The following is a 19,578-nucleotide window of genomic DNA, read 5'->3' as shown; positions in this document are numbered from 1 at the left end:
AGGCTGACCAATTTTCATTAAATAAAGACTGATCATGTGTAGTGAACAACCAATCATAAGTAAAACTGCAAAGAATAAGCCACTGCACAATACTTCATCTGAACTTTGTTTAAACATCATTGCAAAAGTTTGTACATGAGTAGGTCAAATTCAGTAACCTACACACTGTGGTGACTAAAGACGGGTCGACTCGAAGAGTACCCGCGAGTGATTCACGGATTGGGTTCGAAAGGACGTTTGTCCCGACGGCCCTCTGAGTGGATCTTTGTGGCGGAGCGACAGTGTAGGTTGAGACCACCTAGGAGAGAGGTGGTCCTAGCCCTGGTCGGCGTCCGCAGTTATTTCAAAATAACACGCTTAACGAGATTTTGGTATTTGATTTGAGTCTGGTCACTGGCCTATACGCACTAACCAACTACGCGGGAACAGTTATGGGCACTCGCCATCGTGGTATCAGCCGAAGCCTTCTTGACGTCAGCGACTGAGCAGCGCGTGCCGGGTTGGACTGGAACATCTGCTCTTGTATAAGGGAGGCTAGGTCTGCTCGCCGGCCGCGTACGCAACGTGCAGGTGTGCAATGGGCGATGGGCCCAGACCCCTGCGCCATAGGATTTAGACCGGCGTGCTGACCTCTCTGTTGTGCCTAGGTAGGGCTACGACGTGTTGATCTTCTGAGGCTGGGCATGACCCAGAAAAGTGTGTCCGGACAAAGGGGATCGGGCGTGTTGGAAAATGTGGTGCACCCCTGCAGGGAAGTTAATCTATTCGAATAGCCGTGATCTTCGGTAACAGGATGACTTGGAGTTGTACCTTGACCTTATGACAACTAGAACCGGATACTTAATAAAACACACCCTTCCAAGGGCCAGATACAACCGATGATCACTCTCTCACAGGGCGACGAGGGGAGGATCATCGATTAGGATTATGCTATGCGATGTTACTTGGTGAACTTACCATCTACTCTCTTCTTCTGCTGCAAGATGGAGGTTACCAGAAGCGTAGTCTTCGATAGGACTAGCTATCCACCTCTTATTCTGGCATTCTGCAGTTCAGTCCATATATGATACCCTTATTTCATTTGATACCATTGCATACATATGTAGTGTACCTCCTTGCTTGCAAGTACTTTGGATGAGTACTCACGGTTGCTTTGCTCCCTCTTTTCCCCCTTTCTACCCGATTGCTGCGACCAGACGATGGAGTCCAGGAGCCCGACGCCACCGTCGACGATGACTCCTACTACACTGGAGGTGCCTACTACTACGTGCAGCCCGCTGACGACGACCAGGAGTAGTTTAGGAGGATCCCAGGCAGGAGGCTTGCGCCTCTTTCAATCCGTATCCCAGTTTGTACTAGCCTTCTTAAGGCAAACTTGTTTAACTTATGTCTGTACTCAGATATTGTTGCTTCCGCGGACTCGTCTATGATCGAGCTCTTGTATTCGAGCCTTCGAGGCCCCTGGCTTGTAATATGATGCTTGTATGACTTATTTTATTTGTAGAATAGTGTTGTGATATCTTCCCGTGAGTCCCTGATCTTGATCGTACATGTTTGCGTGTATGATTAGTGTAAGATTGAATCGGAGGCGTCACACTATACACTGTGTAAGTTTCATGCAATTTAGATGAACATAAGTGCACAAACATCGTTTTGTACATTAAATCCACTGACTGAATTTCTACAAACTGAACTTGTGCACAAACAATTTTTAAACAAATTGGACTACTGCTCACCCTAGAGATGTCGGAGAAGGAGGAGGTGCTGGAGCGCCGATGAGCGTCCAGTGCTATCCCGCTTGCCCACCGCAGAGCGCTAACCGTCGTGTTGCTTGCCCACTGTCGAGTGCCGTCATGCTTGCTTTGGAGTTAGGGTTCCCGCCTCCGGCTTCCCCGCCACCGGATATGCATTCCGATCACTGGATCCACCAAAAATTGAAGCTTTTTTCGGTGGAAGTCAACGAGGTGAGGACGGAAGGGACGAGGCGAGAGGGACAAAGGCGAGAAGGAGGACACATGGGAGGTGCCGAGGGGCCGTTGGTGAGAAGGGCCGATGCCAGTGTGTCAGAGGCGAGGAGGGAGCAATGGACGCGAGGGGGGGCTTTGCGACAACGTGTTTTTTTTGCAAAAATTGAGGGGACACTTATTTCGATACGGATGGAGTATTTTATTGTTCTGAGTAGAGAGAAGTGCATATTACACCCCCCAACTCTAGCCCTAGTCTAATATACACCCCTCAACTCCAATACCGTCTAAAATACACCCTCAACTATCAAAACCGGCTAGAATTCAACCCTCCCCTCCCTGTTGACCGGTTTTGACCCAGTTTGACCGGTTTTGACTGAGTGAACAGTAAAAATAAATTTTTTAAAAACAATTGTTTTTGACAAAATTCAAAAAGTTCCAAGTTTTTGCACACGTGAACAGTAAATTCAAAAAAATCACCTTTTCAGCATGTTTGGATACCTGAGTAAATTTGAGATGTCTGTAAATTCGAAAAAAATTCAAAATTTTCACACATGGTGAACAGTAATTCGGGAAAAAATCCAAAAAAATTCACCAAGCGCTCAAACATCATCCATGCAAAAAAAGGGTTTAAAAAAATCGATTTTACTGTTCACCAAGCTGAAATTTTGAAAAAAAAATCGAATTTACGGACATCTCGAATTTACTCAGGTGTCCAAACATGTTGAAAAGGTGATTTTTTTTAATTTACTGTTCACACGGTGAAAAAAACTTGGAACATTTTTGAATTTTTTCAAAAAAAATATTTATAGTTTTTAAAATTTTATTTTTACTGTTCACTCAGTCAAAACCGGTCAAACTGGATCAAAACCGGTCAACAGGAAGGAGAGGGTTGAATTATGGCCAGTTTTAAGAGTTGGGGGTGTATATTAGACGGTATTGGAGTTGGGGGTGTATATTAGACTAGGGCTAGAGTTGGGAGGTGTAATATGCACTTCTCTCTTCTAAGTACAGATAAATTACACGTCTCATCGGAAATCTGAGCCTAGCCGCCGCACTACACCGGCGAGCAACTCCGCCTCCCATCGCCCCCTGACCAACAAATCTCGACCGTACTCCGCTCGTCGACCCCGCCGCCCTCGGCTCGCTCTGGTCCGTCTCGGCCCATCGACGGCACCCACCCCGTCGCCCTCGGCTCATTCTAGTCCGGCTCGTCCGACCGACGGCACTGACGCCGCCGCACTCGGCCTCGTGCTCCACGTCCGGCTCCTCCCGCCGACGCCACCGCCCTCGGCTTGCTCTGGTCTGGCTCCTCCCACCGATGGCACAGACGACCCCGCCCTCGGTTACCTTCAAGTGCTGCACATCCGGCAAGGTGAGGACGAGATCCACAGCTCACCTGTTAATTAAGATTTTGGTGCTTTTCTGTATCCTACACCAGATATGAGTCTGCTGAAAAAAAAGATGAATGTTGGTTCAATGTCTTGTAACGCCAAAGACTCGTATGATCTTTAAATATTGGGTATACAGTGACATTTGGGTTGTTTGGATCTGTGTCAATTTGAAATCTATACAAAATTTCTCCTTGTGTGAAATTCATGTTATTTGTCTTTTGTCATATATACTTGCCATTTGAACTTGCAACCTTCTGTATACAACACCAGGGTATCTGGGTATGGCTGTCCATTGAGTAATAAACAAATCAAAATATACAAGTGAGGAGTTGGAGTTGACAGCCTAGCTCTTTGACAAATTCCAAAATGTGCTTGTGGAGTTGGGAGTTGAGAATTTGGAGTAGTGGAGGGTTCCTAAAGAGGGCCTGATCAATCGTCTCGATCCAATCCATGGATGGAGCGATAGAGAACGCGGGGGCGGGGGCAAGCCCGGGAGGGGCTGGGACGGCGGCGGCGGGGGAGCCGACGTGGTGCTGGAGTGGACCTTGCCGGTGCCAGCGCCTGTCGGTGTGCTACCAGAGGCGTTCGCCAATCACGACGACCTCATCCTCCTTGAGGCCGGCGACGACCTCCTACTCGACCACCTGCAGGGTCGGTAAGCCCCTCCCATCGAGATTACCCTGCTGATCCAATAACCGGTCCTTAGAAGTCAGAACCACGCTCTTTATTCAGATCATCAATTAGGGCCATCAACTGTCAAGTTCCTAGACCAATCGATGTAGTATCTAAGTTGATATGTAGTTCTTCACTATTAGCCCATTAGTCAGATGAGTGCACGGTCTGTGGAAAAGAGCACCACCATGAAAAATACACGTTGACTGTTCCCGAGCCGAAGGCCGAGGCTGGTTAAATAAACAGTGAAATGTACTACAGCTATATTATTAAATCACATCCTTGCACCACTAGTTCAGCTGCAATAGAGTTATCATTATCTGTTGAGCTACTGTTGTACAGTAGGCGCACATGGTGTTTCCATCTGCGAGAAAAATTGATGCAGAGTGAAAGTATGGGGCCGCCCTGAAGAAGAAGCTGCTGCTGTTCTCTGCACATGATGTTCGTGGGCACATCCAATTCCATGTTCCTGATGCCAGGTGGCAAAGCAGTTGCGCCAAGCCTAAGACCTGACCACTCCAATGAAGATGGTACTGTCGCCAATGATGTGCTCGCTTCGATCATCAAAGTTGCACCTGGTAGCATCGAATTAGTCTGAACGGCTCTGCGGCTCGACAAGCTAAGTAGCTTTGTCAGGGAGAGGCCAAATGTGCTTGATGAGGATCTTGGAGATGGCTTCGGACATAAGAAGGGACAGTACACGTGGCAAGATCTCTGTGTGCTTGTTCAGTCCAGCGACAGCGAGCTGGTGGATGGGCTGAACTCTTCTGGACATGATTCTGCACAACTCCTTGTTGCATGACTGGCTGTGCCAGAAAATGCTGTGCTATCTGTCATGGAATCTGATGCTTTTACCCGTAAGATTGTAACCCACTGCCTCGGCAGATTTGGCATGAAGGTTGAGCAGGAAGCAGGAAGCAGGAAGTTTGCCTGAAGAGCGCTCGGCGCAGGAAAGATGAAACTCGACAGCTTCATAGAGATATGGGAACGAAGCATTCCTTCAGGAATGCATGCAGACTTGCAGATGATTCAAGGGGAAGTGCTATATGAAAGGCTTTGGGCTAATATCTGGGTGCATAGTTTAAGTGTTGCTGATCTGCCATTGACGCCAGCTGAGAGGTTAGCAATACTATTCCGGGAGCAGCCAAGGTGGGTGTGGAAAGACCTGCAGCCCTACATTAGGTATAATTTGTAAATCACTTTTTGGTTCAAATTCTGTAGTTTAGTTCTCATGCAGACATCTTTCTCCCTTGATGGTTCAGGGACTTGTGAAGGACTTCTGATCAAATATGCAAGACGAAGAAAATTCAAAAAAAAAATGCAAAACGAACACAACCAAGGGCTAACGCCGACCCTATTTTCACTGCTAGATGATCAACTTATCCTTCTACACCCACGCTTTGATTCTGGCCCTTGCTACTGCTGGTGTTGTTGACATGGTTTTGGTCCGGACATTGTCAGTAGATTGCTGCAACTGCATTTCATGCAAGCCACAATGATATTGGCGACAACAAACGAGGATTTCTTGTGCCATTCAGAGTGTCCGATCCAGCTTTATGGTGCAGACAGTTAAGTTACCTGAATTTCTTTTCAGTTTTGATTAGACGCAGTATCTGAACCTGGGTGCGTTGCTTATCTGTTGTACATTTACAGTATGTCTTAATTTTAACATGTGCAAGGCTTGTCCTAGCTAGTCATGTTTTTCAGATGTTCTCTTGAAGAATTTATTAATGCCCACCCAACGAATAGCAGAGGAAGGTATGGTAGGCGTCCGGAAACTGAAACTGCATTGCGGGTTGGGCAGGGAGCAGCGAACCTCTGTTATGGGAGTTGATAAAGATCCTGTTCCAACACGCCTTGTGATTCATATGAATTTTCTAACAATTCACAGTAAATTGTTCTGAACACGGCTGATGTTTTTAGTTTTACATGAACAATAGAATCCATTGTTACTTGATATAAAATCTGAACACAGTTTATTCAAGTCATGCCCATCTTGTTGTGAGGAACAAGCAATTGCTTTGCCTGTTATATTCCCTGGAAGAGGCCAGGAACTTCATATGTTATATTCTTGCACACATATAGTTTTTTTTTGAGAAACACAAACATATAGAGACTAGTAACGTTGCATGTGCAAGGCACGTTTCTGTACTGTATACTATCAAAATTAAACTTATCAGTCCAAAAAAGTAAAAAGCACATCTACACTGACCAATATAATATAATCAGGACACATTACAAGCTGAAAAACATATCTAACATGTAAAACTCTGGGTTCACGCTGAAGTATGAAAAAGGATTATGGCAAGATCCAGCACAGGGCACAGAGCTTGAATTGAATTGCTTTTCCCCATTTTCTAATTCGAATTCTGAATTTCTTGCCTCGATTAGATGGATTTTAAATTTATAGCCACAGATTGTGTATACTGTCGATCGAAACAACTGCCTTTCAAGGGTATGTCACAAGTAAAATACACCTCTAACTGTTTATGAGTGTAAAAGGTTACTCTGTTCCCAACCGTGGCCTTGAGAAGATTTTGTGGCAAATGATGTTCAATCCCATCCTAACAAGATCCAGCCTGATGAAGAAGCATTGGCCTGGCAATGATACACACATTTTCTTTTCTGACCATGAGTCTCTTAATCACCTGATCTTTGGCAAGATACAGCCTGGTGTTTGTTTGTGGACTTCAATTTCCCCTTAGAATGTCTAGCAACAAGTTGTAGGTTGGTAGGTTCCACAGGTTTAACTCCAGTATGTTTCATCTGTACTCGAGGAAATACAGGTCATTTTGAAAAAGAAGAAAGGAAGCTGATTAAATCATGTATGGCTTCCTTTACACTGCTGTTTGTTTGCTGCTTTGCTGGGCAGATCTTCACCTGGGAGTGGGAGACAAAAAGGACATTGTCATTTTACAGCACATTGTATTCCTGTCTGTCTAGCTATTGTTCTGAACATGAATTAGTTCCATGGGGGATGAATGGTACTGTAATCTGGCTTTCTTAGCGTTGATCTTATTCCTTGTGTATTTTGGGGAAGTATAGCCCTTGAGCAAGCTATTTCTATTTATGTATGATACAGTTAATGAATTCAGATTTCTGATGTCACTGAATTCAGTAAGAGCTTTGGATGTTTTAACCACAGAGATAGTGCATTAATGACCAAAACAAAAAAGTGCATCCATGTCGAAATGTTTTCTTGCTGGGTGTATTTGACGGTTCATTTTTGTTATTCATCACTCACTCATCAGGTCAGAAACAAAAGGTTCATATAATGTAGGCTTGCGATTCACACATGGGAAAATGATTTTTGCAGGGGCCAGGACAGGATATTTGTATCTCTGCATGGTTGTAAGAATTATCTTTAGAAAATGAATAAGAAAAGGAAAAAGGAAAAAAAGCAGCACATTGCTTCATGCTTTGGCAAAGAGGAAAAGGGCAGCATGAAGCAAATTGTGAAAGCAACAAGCAAAGAATCTTAGATGCTTTAATCAGGGTGAGGAGGCAAATTTCTGGGGTCCAACGCGTGCTTCTAGCTTGAAAGCGCAAACTGCAACTGTTGCATATTTCCATTTCTACTCTAATCTGGCGGTGCACTAGAACTATAGCATAAGTTGATCGGACTATTTCAGAAAGTTCAGTCCAAGTTTTTGTGCTTCAAGCTGCTCTTCTCCTGTCGAGGTATGCACATACATACAACAACATTTTCTAGCTTCCTTTCTTTGTGCCCTTTAAGTATTCTGCTGCATAAATAGCACTAATTCTTTGAGCGGTCAAGCACAAAAGTAACGGGTTACCATTCTGTTGTGCAAGAGTAGGTGATAGCAAGAAATCTTCAGTGATGGGTTAGATTATTATATTTTCTGCTGCTCTCCTGGCCTTCGGCAGAGGAATTCATCATGAGTCTTCCTCAATTGCTAATGTTCTTGTCCATGTTTTTTCTTTGGCTATGAGTTATCTTATGTTGAGCATCTCGTGGTCATGTATGCCAATATTTCTCTACATCAACCCTAAGTCATGCTTGCATGACATATATTATTCGATCTCATTGATGGAAGGGGACACTAGGTTGGGAAACACTGGGTAAAGAAACATGGTGGTCTCTAGATAGTGTTGCAATCACTGCTAAGAGTCATATATGCCAGAGCGCTCCTGGGCCAATTTATTTATTTAACAAAATGAGCTGAAACCCATAGGTATGTAGAAGGATTCCTATTTTGAGACAAGTTAGGAATACTAAAAGGACCTATATTTATGACAATAAACGACAGGTAGATCATTAAGTGTTCCTCACCGTAATTGCTATGTAATTGGCCTCGCCTAAGCAGTAGATGTGAATCATGTGAGTGTTCCAAAGACCTACATTTGTTTGTTCACCATGAACCCCATTAAATATCACTCCCCTGTGCCTCTCAAAATTATTTGTACAATTTCAATGTTGTTTTTCCTTTTTTTCCCTTTGTAGTTTCCTGCTTGGAACTGGAAGTAGTGAAATACATTAGTAATAGTTCTAATAATGGAAGAGTAAATATGGTAATTTATCTAGGGTCTTAACTCTGCTCAACTTTTAAACGACCTACATTGTGATATGGAGGTAGTACTCAGACTCTTAGAGTACATGTTGGTACTTGTTTAATTAATGTTGTAGCTAGCAAAGGTGTTCTGACTGACTTACAGTTTCGTTCTTTTATTTTACTTTATTATAGGAAATATTTGCGAAAGATGTTGATGAAGCGAGAGAGGAGATATTTCGAGTTCTTCCGATGATGGACCGCAGTGTAAGGATCATCTATTTTGATGGTTGGGGTGGATTTGGGGTGTCGGCAGTTCTGCGATCTATAGCGAAAGTGCTTCCGTCTGTGAGAACCGCTCCAGAACTATGCTTTGACAGAATAATTCATATAGACTGCTCAGAGTGGAAAAGTGAAAGAACAATGCAGAGATTAATTGCAGAGGAACTGAAACTTGACCACTCAGTGATATCCATTCTAGACAAGCAAGATGAAGAGGATGATTTTAGTGGAGTTGACGAAAGTTCAAGGAGTGTAATAGAACGTGTTGGGCAAATGATTGATCAAACCCTGAGGGGCAGCAAATTTATGATGATTTTTCTTAATGGAAGTGATGTTGAGTTTGACATAGGCGCCTTTGGTCCCCCATTTGCAAGATTTGGCGACAACATGATGATATGGACCTTCAAAAGAAGATTCCTGACCATGAATCACTGGCGTTCCGAGATAGCAGACAAGCTAAGATACACTCACACTCTTTCTTGTGTCCACCCTATGATCACAGAACGACTAACAAGTTCAGAGTTTCAAGCAATACTACGTGAAGAGGCTGCTGCCATAGTTGCTCGGAGTCCATGTATGCTGGACATCGACCCAACAATGGTTGCAGATTGTTGTCTCTATCAGTTATTCCTGGATTGTAACTTCCACACCTTTCAATGGGTTGCTCATGCTTCCAACTGTTGGATGTGCGATGGGATCATACAAGGGGACAGAGCAAGGGATATCAGTATTGCATTGCATGGAAAGTTAAATTGGGAGCGCGGTGCTCCTTTGGTTAATGGTATGCTTAGGAAGTTCATGAAACATACAGAGCCTCCTTTTTTGATACTTCAAGATGATGATGTCTATGAAGAAAGGCCATACCGCTGGATTTCAGTCACATCGAGGAATACGAAATTACATGGTTTGCAAACTATACCTGCAGCGGCATCATCTTTCTTCTTGGCATTTGAAAGATCGGATTACCCAATTCCGTTGCCACATGGCTTGTTTGAGCATTCCAACAACCTTGGTGTGTTAGTTCTCTGTTGTTGTGCCTTCAGTTTTGCAGCACCTCCTTTCCTGAAAAGCCATCGCCTAAGATTCCTTGGACTGGACTGTTGTATAGATGACCAAACTGGTGACGGACAGGATCATACAGAGTGGGCAAGTTTGTATAGCCTGTGGGTGCTACACCTTTCTTACACAGACTGGAATGAAATATTATCTGAAGAAAAGATGGATCTCATGACTAATATTAAAGAGCTCAATATAGAGGGAACAAGGTGTTGGCAGTACATCGCTGACTTGCAAGGGCGGCTACCTAACCTTCAAAGGCTCCGAATAATCAAACCAACATGTCAATGGGAGACATCCAGGGATGTTGGCAACTCCTTTATGGATAAGACAAGGATAGAGATACTTGATTTATCAGGTAACACTGAGATGGAAGTTGTGCCAACAAGCCTCTCAAAGGCGAGTGGACTTCGAGTGCTTGTACTTGATGGTTGTGATGGGGTGGAAAACATTGATGGCCCTGGTGGGCTTCCTTCGTCCATTGAGTCCTTCAGCTTTGATGGTTATGGCCCAGCTTTCGAATGGACACCAAGCATTGAACTACCTTTCAAACATTTCTGTCCACCTACGACAACAGAAACAAATAATAGGGATATCAAAGTCTCCAAGATCTCCTTAGCAGGGTGTAAACAGTTGAAAAATCTGTTCCTGCGTGGGCTACCCAACCTCTTGGAGCTGGACCTCTCTGGAACTGCAATCAAGATACTAGACTTCGAAACTATGGTGGTGCAAGTCCCAGGGCTCAAGCGGCTATTTCTTATTGGATGTGAGCACCTTCGTGCAATAAATTTTCCAGGCAAGAGTGACTTTGAGAGAAATCTGGACCTGGAGCTGCTGTACATAGACACACGACCTGAAGCTGCGTGTGATCGGTCAACTATTGAAGAGAACAATTCCTCCCAGTTGCAGGTGAATGCTATAATAACTGATGCAAGGCTAGTCCGGTCATTGTACTCTTTAATATATTATGGTATGAATAGCCCCAGAGATGTTTGTTTTGATATCCAAGTCACCTCCTCACCTGTGTCTGTTGGGCCTGTTCAACCGGAAGCACCATGCAGTGATAAGATTGGTCATTCTGAAGAAGAGAGCCTGAATCAGCTTGTTCCAGCACACCGATACAGCGATGTCAGTAGCATGATTGGTGATGCATCACTCCCAATGCAGGCTTTCCCGCCTCCGCCTATGAAGTTGGATCGGCATGTTGAGATCGCTGAAGGGAGCCATTTCTTGGAGAGCGAGTTGGACAAATATCGTGGTCTAGGTGGCCTGATGGATTTATACGCTGAATCGCTGCACGTGCATGATGTCCCGGTATGTGCTATTGTGCCTCCTCCATTTTGGGGGAACAAGCTTAGGCACTTCTGCGTTGAGAGGTGCTCCAAGGTGGACGCCGTCTTCCAAACGAGCCCGGACGGATTGCTGAAGCTAGAGACTTTATGGGTGTCGCATCTCCTAATGGCCCGTTGGATCTGCAGTAACTACCACTTCACCGGTGGTACTTTCAGAAGTTTGCAGCACCTACATGTGCGCTCCTGCCCCAGCCTCCAGTTTGTGCTCCCGGTGTGGTTCCCCTCCTTCCCTAGCTTGAAGACACTATACATTATCCACTGCAGCAACCTCAAGCACATCTTCACACTGGACAATGAGTACCCAGAAGAAATAGCCGTCCAGGGTGTACTATTCCCAAAGCTGACCACCATCCACCTTCATGACCTACCGGAGCTGCAGCAGATATGCGAGTTCAAGATGGTGGCTCCGGCAGTCAAGACCATCGTGATCAGAAGATGCTGGAACCTGTGTCATCCGCTGCCGGTTGTGGCCACCGATGACATAGAGATCGAGAAGGATGGCTGTGTCGAGGTGGATGCTGGCCACCACCCTGACAGTTGGACGCCCCGATACAAGATGAAACTGCCCAGGGTCTCCGTCCTCAGATAGTAAGTACGCATGCACATTGATGATTCCATTTCTGATTCGTTTCTACACTAGCACTGATCGCATTTGGACTTAGTTACTCAACCCTTTTCATTGCGTTGTCTTTCAAACTTGCTTTTTAGGTGAATTCTGCACCGATGTGTTTCTTCCACCGTGACATGGGACTTGGATGGATGGTTGTGCTCCTATGGTTGATGCTGCTGCTGCATGCGCTTGGCCTTTTCGTGTGCTCTCGTGGATAGCCACACACCTCTGGGTTTTTGGCTGGGTGTTCAATTCGAACACGGAAGGAAAAGCTTCAGCCTTCAGGTGCGTGGGCTGTCACGCCGTCGATCACCTTGATCTTATGGCTTTTGTGGCATCTTGTTGTGTAGGTGTGAGCTTTTGGTGGCTCTCACTCGCCTTCGTGGCTCTGGAATAAGAAGCTGTCTGGTATGCGCTTGTGTCTACATGCCCAGACCTTGGCAATGTGTGCGTTTATGTGTGGCTTTGCTGCTGAGGTGGCTTGCATCGCATCCACATGGCCGCGCACATGCTTGTGTGGATTGATGTGTGTTTGCAATGGGTTTGAAACACAGCAGCCTGTATCTATGTGGCTGCAGTGTGAGTGAGGTTGATCCTCGTACGACAGTTTGCAATGTATTTGAACTAAGAAGCATCTGGTTTTGTGCTTCCATCGCTCATCTAACTTTGGCTGTGTATTTGTTGTGTATGCATTTGAAATAAACAGATACTCGTACGTACATACACACAAGTACTCCCTCCGTAAAGAAATATAAGGGCCTGGGATCTAAACGCCCTTATATTTCTTTACGGAGGGAGTACTTGTGAACTTGGTTATGTTATACTATTAGTGATGTGGTTGCAAGCATCATTTGGTTGGTGTTCAGTTTCTTGGAGCTGCAAGTATCATTTGGTTGGTTGGTTGTCAGTTTCTCCAAGTGCTGAAATGTAGTTGCCTGGGGAATTTTGCAAGTGCTATTCACGGGACGACATTACGCTTGATTCATTTCATCCGTAATTATGTTGAAAGTCACTGTTGATGCTGAATACCGATGACATCAGAGCAGCGAGATGGCAGAGAGAAGGGGATGCTTGGGCTGAGGCCAGCTACTGAATAATGTTCTCTGTTTTTGTTGATGTTGGGCTGGGCTGGGCTGGGCTACTGAAACGCTGTTGCAACTTGCAAGTGAGTTTGGTTTGGTGGTGTGCGTCTTGACGATGTTGTGAGACGCTGTTAAATATTACTCCTACATGGGTCCCAATTTAGTTGTCTTAGATTTGTCTAGATACCAAATTTAAGACAAGTAATCCGGGACGGAGGGAGTATGTCTGAAACGTACGTGAACAATTGGCATTTTGGGACGCTGTCAAGCTTGCGCGAGGTAAACCTCTCGTCGCCTGTGTAATTGTGCTGTGTCAGCTGTGTGAAGCAGCCGAGAAAAAAGATATTAGAGGGAGGTGAGCGATTCACCTCCAACAGAGAACACTAGTATTTTGTCTGCAGGCTTGGAGGAGTTGTTCGGCGATTACCACAAGGGCGCCATGCAAATGTGTAGGTACGTCCGTCGTTTTGTCTGCAGGTACATGCAAGTATATATATAAACACCTTCAACCAACAGCCTGTAGCTAAAAAAAACAGCCTGTAGCTTGGGAGAAAGCAAAGCTCAGACACAGGGCAAGCTCAGTAACCATGGCGAGCATCATCAAGGTCGTGGCCGTCTTTGGCATCCTTGTTTTTCTGCAGGTGTGGTGCGCCGCGGGGCAGATCTACACCTTCTCGGCGGTGATGTCGGTGAACGGCTTCGACAAAGGGGAGGAGGGCGGGCCGGCGAGCTGCGACGGCCAGTATCACAGCGACGACCAGTTCCTGGTGTCGCTGGGTTCGATGTGGTACGGCCCCGGCAACCGCTGCGGCAAGACGATCCGCATCAAGAGCGCGGACGGGCTTTACGTGGTGGCCATGGTCGTGGACGAGTGCGGCCGTGAGAGCGGCTGCAGCGAGAACGAGATCAGCACGTCGGCCGCCGTGTGGAAGGCCTTCGGGCTTGACACCAGTGTTGGCCAGGTTTTCGTTAGTTGGTCGGATACCAACTGAAACGATTGTGTGTGTTTGAAGATGGGATTGTTCACAGTAAATCGAGTGGTCTGATTCGAACTTCAGTCTTTGGCTGGGTTTGGATGGATGAAATGGTTTGTGTATAAGCGTCGTTACTGCTTACCTGTCCTCATGATAGTGTGTGTTTTTTTGTTCTTCGGAATTAAATGACTGTAAACAAACCCCTGTGCCCTGCAATAGTTGATGCATATATCCTACAAAGTATGGACTGAAACGATTGTTCGTCCCTTGCTTGAAAGGCATCTGAAATGATTGTTTACATTGAAAGATGAGATTGTTCACGGTGTCCACTTTGAACTATACACATGAAGTCCTTTAATGCCATTGTTCAGGAAATCGGTAACCGGTAGCTGCTCGATCGGCTTGGGAGTAACGATTAATCGGTGGATCGGCCTATTAACTAGATTAATTGGTCCAACATTAATCGGTAGATTAAATAGAAACTTGCCAACATATATAGAGTGATAGTTTTTTATGTATTATCCCATACTCTCATGTTCTCTACTATGTAACATATACCAAAATATGCTACTGTTTGGTTGAACCCTAGCTATTGAGGAGCAAGAGGCGGATGGGAGGGGTTACAGGGCAAAATTTTGGGCTTTATCTGTCCACAAGTTAATGGGTAAGCAGCGATTAATCGGCCTAACAACCGATTAATCGGTCTGATAGGCCAATTAATCGGCTTCACAAGTTAATATGATGAATAAGCGCTATTCAATTTGGCCACCCTATGAGTAGCGATTAGCTGACCCGTTAACTGATTAATCGGATGAATTCTTGAACAACGTTAATGTGTTAACATTGTCGCAGCTTACACACCCTTTTTTACGCGCACAGCTTACTCGCCTTCATGGAAGTGCGCTTTTATTTTCAAAAAGGAGGGTAAAATCACAGCCTCTGCATGGAAGGGTTGATGCACACAATTAACCATCCATTATTGCAAGGTTACCATTTGCCCATTTGAGCATATCAGACAAAAAATGATTTGTCGATACCCTCAGGCTTAACTAATTTTATTATTGGATCGCCATCAAAATTTATCAGGGATGTAGATTTGAACCTACATGGTACCCTCTGACCCTACTTAGCTCAACCAAATGAACTAAGTTTTCATAAATGACTGTGTGCAGGCTTGGACGTGTTTGTTTGAAGAGGACCAGATGAGATTGTTCCCAGTAAATGGAGTTGTCTGCTTCAAACTTCAGTCTTTAGCTGGGTTGGATGGATGAAATCGTTAATGCATGCCTTGATGACAGTGTACGTACTTTTTTGTTCTTCCAAAAACAGGGTAAATCCCTGTGCTATGCAATAGTTATTTTTTGTTTCTGAAAAGGAGGATAACCCCTGCCTCTGCATCTCGGCGATGCATTCAGCATACATCTATACCAATATAAAAAGACCCAAAGGGGCAGATCCAACTGATCTCAGCCATTGAACTAAGTTAATCCAACGACCTAGACTGCTCCAATGGCGAGCGTTAAATGTGTTTAACGTGCAATTAATATCATACCAAATATATTACACTAATCACATGATTAACACACAAATTATAGCATACCTAAAATCCACGCGAATTAATATATTGCCTAAATATTTAACGTGTGTTGCACGTGCGCATTTACTAGTCCTACAAAGTATCAAGTAAAACGATTGTTCGTCACCGGCCGGCTGCATCTCAGCTTGATGTGATGAGGCACTATATTGCAAACTGAGTGTGCATAATATTTTCGTGTCTGCGTCATGAACTAGTTACGTTTGAAAATCAATATGCATATCATATAGATTACTCTACATCGAGAGTTATTGGGAAATTGTCTTGATTAATTGCATCAGGCTAGTTATGTCCAAACGACGAACACAAGTCTAAAGTTTACAAATTTACTCTACATCAAGAGCTATTTTGAAATACTAAAATGGTTGCCTGTGTTTGAAGATGAGATTGTTCACAGTAAATCGAGTGGTTTGATTCGAACTTCAGTCTTTGGCTGGGTTTGGATGGATGAAATCATTTGTGTACACACATCGTCATTGCTTACCTGTCGTCATGATAGTGTCTGTTTTTTTTGTTATTCGAAATTAAATGAGGTTAAACAAAACCCTGTGCTCTGCAATAGTTGATGCATACATCCTACAAAGTATAAAATGAAACGATTGTTCGTCATCTTCTTGAATGTCATCTGAAATGATTGTTTACATTGAAATATGAGATTGTTCACGTACAATAAATTGAGTCGTGCACTTTGAGCTGTATGCATGAAATCCTTAATGTGTCAACATTGTCACTGCTTACTTGCCTTCATGGAAGTGTACTTTTATTTTTGAAAAGGAGGCTAAAATCACAGCGTCTGCATGCAAGGATTGATGCACACAACCATCCATTACTCCAAGGTGTGAACATTTGAGCGTATCCGACAAGAAAGCATAAAATGCATCATAAGTCCTAAAAGTATTGGAGGTGTGTCACTTTAGTCCTATAACTTTGAATCTGCAGTTTTGGGTCCTAAAACTATTTGAGGTGTGTCAGTTTAGTCCTATAACTTCAAAATCACAATTTTGGGTCCTAGAACTATTGGAGGTGTGTCAGTTTAGTCCTATAACACCGAAACTGCTGTTTTGGGTCCCAAAATTATGTAAGTTTGTTCATCTTAGGTCCTAAGCTTGCATGGCCAGCATTGAATCGCCGACGTGTCGCTTGGAGATGCTTTGATTGTTGCCACGTTGACCCAATGGACCAACCGGGTTAACTTATGAAAGGTAAATATGCAAGAAAAACCCTATAGCACGCTGTCTCGCGTCATTCTCATGCCCTTGTCTGCTCCCACGTACAGAATGTTCAGATGCGAGAGTACGGAGGTCATCATTGGCATGGTGGCTTGAGCTCCAGCGAGGAGAGTAGACCGGTCATCTCAGCCTCACCCAACAGTAGCGGAACGACACTTCGCACAACGTCCAATTGCTACCCACATGTGGCTGGTGTTGGGGCTGCGTCACTCTCACCGACCTTTGCGTCGGCTTCGCGGTTTCCATGCACTCCTTTGTGTCGCCCGGCAACAACGAAAATTCCCCACTTGTGGCCATGCTCGTGCCCAAACATTCAAACAACAACCTGCACGACCAACTCTACGGCAAGGGTGCCGAGGCAACGACGATGTCATGAGAGAGAGGGTGAGTAGGATGGTGTCCTCCATCTAGATTGACCCATGATCTCCCCAGCGGCCGCGACAAGGGAGAGGGATGTTGTCCTCCATGCCGACTGGCTTGGGGTCTCCCGGACGGTCGCAACAAACCTCTCAGTGAGGCTGCCTTGCAGCTCATGGCCACGCAGGTTGCCACACACACTGCCACATGGAAGCATATGGACCATTTCTTGGGAAGTAAATACATATAAAGGGCTCATTTGACAAATGCATCATAGATGCTGGTCATGCAAGCTGAGGACCTGAGATGAACAAACTTACATAGTTTTGGAACCCAAACTGCAATTTTGAAGTTGTAGAACTAAACTGACACACCTCCGATAGTTTTAGGACCCAAAACTGCAGTTTCAAAGTAATAGGACTAAACTGACACACTTCTGATAGTTTTAGGACCCAAAACTGCAGTTTCAAAATTATAGACTAAACTGACACACCTTTGATAGTTTTAGGAGTTGTGATGCATTTTAGTCTCTAAATGCATCTCTAGCAGAAAGGGGTGTATACCATTGTCAAATCGGGATATAGAGTGCCGAATATGACATCCTCTTCTGTGTTGTTAGGTGGCCTAGTCCGGTCTCTTCAACCCTCTGAATTAGTCCTAACAGATTGCAAGTCTGTGTTGCATGGGGTGATGGTCCAGCCGTTGCTACTTTAACAATTATTAAATCTCGTCTCAAGGGTGAGTGACTATTATGATCTTCAAAGCTTAGTATGTCTAGGGAGTTTGCAGGGATTGTTCAATATAGAATCATTATTTGCAAATCCCCCTCCTCCCCCCCGAGTCGCCCCCTGCGTGGGCGGCCGGAGGCCCCCAGATCCCGTCGTCCGGCCCTCCCCCACTCCTCCTCCTCCCTCGCCGCCGCCCAAGGGCGCAGCCACGCGAAGCCTGGTCGTCACCGGCGGCGGCGGGCCGGACGCCACGGCGGGTGGTGGCGGCGCCTCAGCGACTTCGCTCCCCCGCGGCAGGAGGCCTCGCGATCTGGTGCGTCGCGGTCGCCAGGGACGGCAGCGGCGTGACCGGATCGGTTCACGGCGGCGTGGCCGGATTTATGCCCATGCGTGGGCCTTGATCGCTGGTCTGCCGTCAGCACGGTGGCGGGTGCGACTCGTCGGCAGCTGGGCAGATCCGCCGGGATTCTACCCTTGTCTGATCCTTGACAGCGCGGGCATCTCCAGGGGAAACCCAAGATCTCCTTGGGATCGAGCGATGACGGCGATTTTGCATCGTAGTCCCTTTTTAGGGCATCATTTTGGAGTTTACTCCGGTTGAAGGGACCAGCGACGTCGGTGGCGCATGTCTGGTGGAGCAAATGCCGATGAAAATCGCGCCGACTACGGTCATGGCGGACGATGACGGCGTCTTAGATATCGTTCCCTTGTCGAGGCATCGTCGTTGCAGTCTGCGTCATCAGGCTCGGGATGCTCCGAGGGAAACCCTAGATCTGGATCTTTCGGATCAGACGATGATGGCGTTTTATCGCTTTCCCTCCTGGGGGCATCGTTTTGGAGCAAGTGATGGCTAGGGGGATGGTGGAGCGGTACTTCATCTCACACATTGATGGCAGCGGAGATCGGCGGCATGGCGCTGTGGAGGCTCGGCGTCCGATGCGTGGAGATTGACTCGCGCAGGAGGAGGTAGCTGTCTGGCGTCATGATGACGTCGATGGCAGAGTGGCCAGACAAGGTAGAAGCCTTAATATAATCTAAAGACAGACCTGTGAAAGATGGCGGCGACGACACACGAGTGCGTCTGATCGGATTGTGCCCCAGACCTGGTATGTGGCTCGGCTGGGGCTTCCGGCTTGTGATGTTAGGCTTAGGTGAGTGGTTTGGGTAGTGGCCCAGCTAGCATCCCTTCATCATATGGATAGGAGTAGCGGCATATGTTGCCAAGATGGTGGATTCAGGTGTATTGTTTGTAATACTTTGTAAGGTCCTCGAAAATAATCAATAAAATGGCCGTATGCATCTCCCAGATGCAGAGGCCCGGGGTCATCCTCCTTTTCTAAAAAAAGGAGTTTGCGCTAAAGTTATCTGTCCATTGTACTTGCCGTTATTTGCCTTGATATGTATCATATGTAAGATGTATCTTTTCCCACAAAATAAGCAAGGTATAGACGAAGAAGCCAGAAAACACACACACCAGCATATCATCAAACATTGACTAAAGGTCGACGTTGCGCAAAAAGTCCTCCACATTATACTTGGACATCATCGAGACGTCGTCCAAACTCCAACCACTTGCTCCGAGGGTTCCTTCATGCCACCTTCTGGCGTTGTTTGAGACCGATGAAGTCACCACACCATCCCTGCAAGATGTCATGGGCCGCTCCACCACCTTGGATGCCGGATCCTGCAGATCCAGCCACCTGGGTGACGGCTTGACGCGGAAGGACCACTCAGCTGTGATGGGAGAGGGGGATGCGGGTGGAGTAGAAATCA

At 45.7% G+C, this 19,578-nt stretch overlaps 2 protein-coding genes and 1 pseudogene across 2 annotated transcripts; all 3 read left to right on the top strand.

Annotated features, from left to right (window-relative positions):
• The first annotated feature begins 3,808 nt into the window (after window positions 1–3,808).
• Window positions 3,809–5,614, top strand: LOC119314680 (annotated as a pseudogene).
• A 1,587-nt stretch (window positions 5,615–7,201) lies between these two features.
• Window positions 7,202–12,525, top strand: LOC119318533. Its single transcript, XM_037593099.1, has 3 exons — window positions 7,202–7,711; window positions 8,737–11,819; window positions 11,940–12,525. Coding segments are annotated over exons 2-3 (3,027 nt in total). The 5' UTR covers window positions 7,202–7,711; window positions 8,737–8,793; the 3' UTR covers window positions 11,941–12,525.
• Window positions 12,526–13,510: 985 nt separating this feature from the next.
• On the top strand, window positions 13,511–13,915 carry LOC119316142 (putative ripening-related protein 6). The gene has a single exon (XM_037590491.1). The coding sequence runs from the start codon at window positions 13,511–13,513 to the stop codon at window positions 13,913–13,915; it is 405 nt and encodes a 134-aa protein (XP_037446388.1).
• Window positions 13,916–19,578: the final 5,663 nt, after the last annotated feature.

Source organism: Triticum dicoccoides, chromosome 6A (genome assembly GCF_002162155.2).
Source record: "Triticum dicoccoides isolate Atlit2015 ecotype Zavitan chromosome 6A, WEW_v2.0, whole genome shotgun sequence".
Lineage (NCBI taxonomy): Eukaryota > Viridiplantae > Streptophyta > Magnoliopsida > Poales > Poaceae > Triticum > Triticum dicoccoides.
The sequence above is the reverse complement of the archived record's forward strand: the minus strand, read 5'-3'. Positions and strand labels throughout refer to the sequence as shown.